General features: G+C 47.6%; 2 protein-coding genes across 2 annotated transcripts; both read right to left on the bottom strand.

Moving 5' to 3' along the window:
• Nucleotides 1-772: 772 nt before the first annotated feature.
• LOC148415410 (claudin-8-like) lies at nt 773-3002 on the bottom strand. Its single transcript, XM_088426772.1, has one exon. It carries the CDS (start codon nt 2927-2929, stop codon nt 1964-1966), a length of 966 nt encoding a protein of 321 aa, XP_088282898.1. The 5' UTR covers nt 2930-3002; the 3' UTR covers nt 773-1963.
• A 1487-nt stretch (nt 3003-4489) lies between these two features.
• Nucleotides 4490-6404, bottom strand: cldn8.1 (claudin 8.1). Its single transcript, XM_088427659.1, has one exon. It carries the CDS (start codon nt 6107-6109, stop codon nt 5276-5278), a length of 834 nt encoding a protein of 277 aa, XP_088283785.1. The 5' UTR covers nt 6110-6404; the 3' UTR covers nt 4490-5275.
• Nucleotides 6405-7059: the final 655 nt, after the last annotated feature.

Raw genomic sequence — 7059 nt, 5'->3', positions numbered from 1 at the left:
TTGTCGGCCTCCCGTGCGGGCGCCCAATTGAGGCCACGGGCGAGCCGGCTGATCCGCAAACATGGATACGTCGTGAAGATTAAGTTGAAATCTGCCGGCGCTCGACCTCGACAACGTCTTTGCCCGGCTACGCCGAGGAACCGTGATTAAATCTTGGCCGCGCTGCCCGCGCGGGAGGAGGGGGTCAAATCTTGGCAACTGACGCTCGCTTGCATTCAAGATTAAAGCGCGCGCTTCTCAAAGCGGGCTCGGCCGGCTCAAACTCCTCCTTGGACCAAAGGATGCCCCGCATCATTTGAAATCACAAAAATTAAGAGTGGGACCAGGCGGAAAAATTGCGGCTTGGAAGCACGTACCTCGACTCGAAAAGGGTCAAGGGTGGACAAGCTTTTGGTTTTGCAGCGTGCATATACCATTAAAGGTTAAAAAAATGAATAAAAATCTGTGGTGTGAAACATACGGTCCACGGGCCATGCCTGGCCCGCGATTGGGTTTGATTCGGCCCGCGAGATGTCATGTAAAGTAGAAAAACCAGCTGAATTTTTTCAATGAAAAACTTGAAATGTTCTATGATCAATAGAAATGTTAATGTGGTTTTGTACTTGTAATATTTTGGACACTATTAAAAAAAGGGTAATACATTTGAAGTTGTCATTTTCAAGTTAGAATAGGTTTTCCTCCTAGCTAAAAGGAATTTATCACCCCTGTTCCAGACGAATCCATTGAATATCCGGATTATCGTTTTAATTTGCAATAAAGTGTATTCCAAAACCCTTTTTCGTCATTTCGGATTTATTTGCAATGTATTGCTATTTTTTCTGTGATTAAAAACAAAACAAAAACGAACCAACAATTACAGCATATTACAAATGAGCCAATGATTCAGTCACCGATGAAACCATTGTTTAATAAATCCAAAGTCATTTTCCATTTGTTTTTAAGGGTGTTGAAATGTTTGTTGAAATAGAAAATAAACGATCGTGTTCTGTGCAGCGGCGAAGGTGAGCTGATTAAGTGCAGACGCCACAAGAAATCAGTCCAGTTTCATCGGGGATCTGGCGGCATCTGCTGGTAAGTAATAGCACAGCAGCTGGTACTCCGCACAAATTCGAACCATTTCAGTGCCTTTTTTCCAGCAAAATCCAACACAAACACCAACATTTTCATTCGATTATATCGATAATCTACCTTTTGAATTTAAAAGATGTTTTAAATGTGTTTTATGCAAAAAAACAGCGTGACAGTAATCAAAAACCGCTGATCCGAGTTTACCGCAACAATAAAGCAGCTGACTTGTTCACACGGAATGCAATCTGAGCTAGAACGGAAAATGCGCACGTCAACTCTCACAAGGACACAATTACAACAGTAACGCTTGTATTTTGCGTTAGCTAAGACGTCAAAACATATTCATTACTTAAATCATTTTTATCTTCAATTTCCCAATCCTCTGTAGTTTTTGTACATGAAAAATTGTTATCAAATTGGTTAAAAACAAAATGTTAACATTTTACTGATGAAAATGATGAAAAGTGATGAAAAGTATTTTTTTTTATTTTTCAGTATTCAATCCCAGTTAGTTATTCATGTCTTTTTGATTCTTTTTTTCAAGTGTTTGGCTAAGGGAATGTATAAAAATTGTACTTAAATGAATCATGTTCTTAAATCATCACTTGCTTTGGGTAATTAAGTCATTCAATGCCATGGCCGTATTTTCACGATTTTTTTTTAAGAGTCCAGACGTTAAATCTCCGGTACTTAAGTATTACATCAATATTTAAGTACATTAAGGACATTAATTTGCAGATACTTTAGTATTAAATCGATACTTAGGCATCTGGAAATGAATGTCTGGGCTCTTAAAAAATAAGACTCGGTTTTTGTAGTTGTCAAAGTGGTGTTGGTTCCATAATCGTGGGATGTTGCTTCATTTTTTTTTTCCCGCCAAAATATAAAGTTGTGTTCAAATGTACAGTCCTGGGCCGACCCCTTTGTAAGATGCGGGTTGGGTTCCAGACGATTGATACTGGATGAAAATGGGCGCGGGTTGGAAGCTGGATTGATAGGACACGGTGGGGTTGTACGGCAGTGTGTACGGCGTGCTCCTCTGGCTGCTGTAGAAGGAGTCGACGGGCGTGTGCATGCTCCCCACCTGGCCCAAGTACCCCAGAGGCGAACGTTGCGCCGTTCCGCTTCCGTACCAACTCTCAGGCGAGTCGAGAAGCGCTCCGTCACCTGTTACCGCCGGACCTCGCCGGAAGGGGTCGGACGAGTGGCCGGAAAGACTCCGGACGGGCCAGGATTCCATCACTACGGGCTTCCTCAACCCCACGGGGTCGTAGGCGTCCTGGAAACTTTCATCCGACGCCCGGAGACCGCAGAGGAACAACAAACCGGAGCTGAAGAGAAAGGCGCCGCTCACCCAGCCGATGTAAAGCGCGTCCCCCAGCTCCCTCCTCTGGGCGTCTATCAGCAAAGGGTTGTAGAAGTCCCGGATGATCACGTGGCCCGTCCACGACACGGGGACGAAGACGCAGGCGGACGCCAGGAGCTGCGAGCCTCCGGCGACCGACAAGATGGCGGATTTGATCCTGCGCTGACGGCGGAAGCACGAAGTGCAGCGCAGTCCCATCGTCGCCGCCAGGAGGCCCAGTCCGGACAAGGCCAGGGAGCAGCACATGAGGCCCCTGGCGGCCTGGAGCTCGGGGGGCAAGAACAGGAGGGAGTCGTAGACCTTACACTGCATCCTGATGTTGGCCTGCCTGTAGCAGTTCATCCACAAGCCCTCCCAGCGGGTTTCCATCACCACGATGTTCTCCCCGATGAACGCCGTCACTTTCCACATGGGCATCCCCGTGGCGGCGGCCGCTCCGATCAACCCCACCAGCCCCACGCACATGGCCGCCAGCTCCAGGATTCCTTTGGCCATCGGGTCCGGAGTTTGCTTCGGAACTAAATCCCGTCCCCCCTCCGGTGAAAGACGGCCCGTCGGCGACGTGCCCGGGGCTCAACTGACGCGTTTGTGTACGGTCGCGCCAAGCCTGTTGTGGGAAAATGCTTCCCTGGCAGCTGGTTGGCTCAGACGCATCAGGGTACCTGAGGATCACTGCTTGTTTTGGGTTTACCCTTCCTCTGGCTGCGTGCTGGTATGTCCGCCGCCGCAGCAATCTAACTCGAGGTCCCACAATCGCAAAGCTCAACCGAAAGACTCAACAAGAAAGTCTATTGACCGTCAGAGTCTGCAAAAGGTTCACGTGAATCTGCCTGCGCTTTTTCGATGCAGTTTTGCCCAAGATGGGATTGACTCATCGAGTCTGGACTCGGCACATTTCTTTGTTTACTCAGATTGGTCTCAAAACCCGTCATTAGACACATAAAATATTTTTAGCGACTTGGCGGTTTGTAAACTTAGCTTTTTTTTTGTCTGAAGGTGTTCTCTCTTCTGGTCTCTGACTTTGGGGACAGATACATGACTTGGACTCGAATCTTTGTGACTGACTTCATTTGGACCTTTGTGATTCAAACAACTTGGACTCGGACCATTGTAAATCAAACTTGGCTTGGACATAAACCTGTATGGACTCAAACCTGTATGGACTCAGACTTGACTTGGACTCAGACCTTTGTAACTTGAACCGACTTTGACTCAGCCCCTGTGGACTCCGACTTGACTCGGACTTGAAACGCCGTGACTGTCTTGACCTGGATTTGGAACATTCTGACATAAACTTGACTTGGATTCAGATCTGTCTCTGATCTCTTGACCCGGATCTTGACCATTTGGACTCAAACTTGACTCGGACTTGAACCTTTACTCGGGCTCGAACCTTTTGACTTTGACTGGACCTTTGTGACTGATTTGACTTGGACTTGGACCTTGTGGACGCAAACATGACTTGGACTCGGACCTTTGCGATTTGAACTGACTTTAACTTGGCTCGTGAGCTCAGATTTAACTTGGACAGTGAGTTTCCGGACTAACAGTCACAAAAACGATGAGGCGGTGAATTTGACACATTTTTTTTCCACATGAACTAGTGAGCTTAGATTTTTTTTTTTTTTTTTGGTCAACTCTTTCACAACAATTGCACTGCACATAGTATGGCTGTTTGCTTTCGTACTTTGTGACAATAGCCAAATAGTGGACTCTTTGTATCTTCATTCAAAGCCGCTTGCAAATTGCGGTCACATGACTGCGGCGCTACCGGGCTCACTTGACAAAGACATCTTTTATCTCGTACTACTGAAGTACACGTGACGATAACAAAAGGTAAAGTCCACTGTCGGGTTCCTAATTTGCATTGTATGTATGTAAGTATGTATGTACAACTTGCATGTTGTAATGGAATAATAATCTATTTTAATCGACTCTTTAATGAATCAGTCAGATGAGTTTGAATATGATTCATGTGTCTCAGTGTGAACTACCAGATCCATCGATTTATTCATTTGTATCAAACATGTACAATATCAAAATCAGGATCAGAATCGCCTTTATTGTCACTCTATTACAGACAGTTAACAGTGTAAATGATGGCACACTATCAAAAATAATCAAGTCACTTTTAATATAGTTACAGAGACACTAAATATGATTATTTTTCAAAATCTAATTCATTGATTCATTGACGCAAAATAGACGGATTCATGGATTTCTAGTCTATATTTCCTGCTAATGTAAAATCTGAAATCAAGCAAATATCTCCGCATCAAAATATTGATGTTAAGAAGGAATTTGGTGATTATAATGGCTTGCATTGATAGCATTTACCTTAGGTTCTAAAGTAATAGAAGAAATGAAGTACTAACATTATAAGTTAGTATTTGATTGCATAATTAATTACTTTAGTTACTAAAGTAGTGAAAGAAATCAAGTACTCATACAATCAATTAGTAATTGATTGAGTAATCAGTTACTCTGTAATCAATTTAGGGATAGTATCGAATTACTTTAGGTTCCAAAGTACGTAAAGAAAGCAATTAAGTACTAGAGTAATCAATTACCCGAGTTACTTAAGTACCTAAATAATCAAATATTTAGGTCCTTAGCACATTTTGAACCAGACATTTTTAGAACTTCTTATAGGCCAACTTAAAAAAATAATGAACAAAGAGAGTGCCAGGGATCGATTGTCCGGACTCTCCAAAAACGTGAAAATATGCCTTTGGGCTTGAACGGGTTACGGACGTGAAATAATCTACTAGTACTTTACTCACTGAAATGTGTAATTCTCTTTGACATGAAATGCACGACAGCGGTGGCTTCGGTCAGCGTTCAGAGGTAGGCCACCCCGCTGCGTACGGACGGGTACCTGGACGCTTGCCTGGACGCTTGCCTGGACGCGTGCCTGGACGCTTGCCCGGACTGGTAGCTGTAGTTGGTAGAGGGGTGCCTGGACAGGACGGGCTGGATCTGGGCCTGGGTCTGGGCCTGGGGGATCAGCACCAGTCGCTGGGGCTGCAGAGGCTGGACGGGCTGCGACGGGTACAGCGCGTAATCCGAGTTCCCGGAGTAGACGTAGCCCCTGGGGTCTTTGCCTTGGTTCTGCACGTTGCAGCAGGTGAAGACGCACCCTCCCGCGAAGAGGAAGGCGCCGGACACCCAGCCGATGTAGAGGGCCTCCCCCAGCTCCCTCCGCTGGGCGTCGATCAGCAAGGGGTTGTAGAAGTCCCGGATGATCACGTGGCCCGTCCAGGAGACGGGGATCAGGACGCAGACGCAAGCCGCGAGGATCATGGACCCGGCGATGATCAGGACCAGCCGCTTGGCCCGGTCGTTGTTGCGGATGCAGGACGTGCACTGCAGCCCCGCCAGGCCGGTGAGCAGACCCAGGCCGGCCAGGGCCAGGGAGCAGCACATGAGCCCCCGGGCCGCCTGGAGATCCGGGGGCAGGGCCAGCAGCGAGTCGTAGACCTTGCACTGCATCCTGATGTCGGCCTGCTTGAAGCAGTTCATCCACAGGCCTTCGTAGCGGGTCTCGAACACGATGATGTTCTCGCCGATGAAGGCCGTGACCCGCCACATGGGCATGCCGGTGCTGGCCGCCGCCCCGATCAGACCGATGACCGTCAGGATGAGTCCCAGCAGCTCCAGCGCCGAATTGGCCATCTCGTCCCGCTCGCCACGCTGCCGCGGGAGCTACTGCGCTAGGAAGGAGCGGAGTCCCGCTCGGGGACGGAGGCGCATCCCGGCGGAGAGGGAGGAGTTCACCTGTTCTGTGTACAGGACGCCGAGGGGGGAGGGAGGGAGGGCTGCCAATTGAGAGCGGTTGCTAGGAGACCGACTCCCCTCGGGCCACTTCTCTCTTTGTGCGGCGAACAGGAGCCGCTGTTAGCTTCTACTTTGTTTGCTCAAAGATCTCAGTTTACACCTTGACACCTGCTTTGACGAGGAAGTCTAATTCGCAGAGGTATTCATTTACTAGCTAGCTGCGGCTGCTCACGGTCAAATGCTTCTGGTTTGAAGTCCTTAGTGTTGTAGTCAAGAGCGCACTGACCAAGACCATACCAAGACTGAGACAGGGCCAAGACTTTTTGAGGTCGACGCGACGAGACCAAGGCTTTTGAAAGTCGAGACGAGACTTTTGAAAGTCCAGACCAAGACGCGACAAAGAGATTTGGAGCTCGAGACCAAGACGAGACCGAGACTTGTGGAGGGCACGCTACAAACGAAACGGAGCCTTTCGGAAGTTGAAACCAAGACAAACCCAAGACTTTTGAAGGTCTTGACTGAGACAAGACCAAATCATTGGGGAGTCACGCTCAAGACATGACGGAGACTTTTGAAAGTCAAGATCACGACAAGACTTTCGGAGGTTGAGACCACGACAAGACCAAGACTGTTGGAGGCTGAGACCGAGACGAGACCATTTTTGAACGTCCGGGCCGAGACATTACCAAGACTTTTGGAGGTCGGGACCAAGACGTGACTGAGACTTTTTGAGATTGAGACCATAACAAGACCAAGACTTTAGGAGGCCGCGTTCCAAACAAAACCAAGACTTTTGGAAGTTGAAACCAAGACAAATCCGAGACTTTTGAAGGTCTTGACTGAGACCA

The sequence above is a fragment of the Hippichthys cyanospilos genome, chromosome 11, assembly GCF_059441005.1.
Source record: "Hippichthys cyanospilos isolate Australia breed blue-spotted pipefish chromosome 11, RoL_Hcya_1.0, whole genome shotgun sequence".
In the NCBI taxonomy this organism is placed as follows: Eukaryota; Metazoa; Chordata; class Actinopteri; order Syngnathiformes; family Syngnathidae; genus Hippichthys; species Hippichthys cyanospilos.
This window is presented reverse-complemented; position numbering and strand designations above follow the sequence as displayed.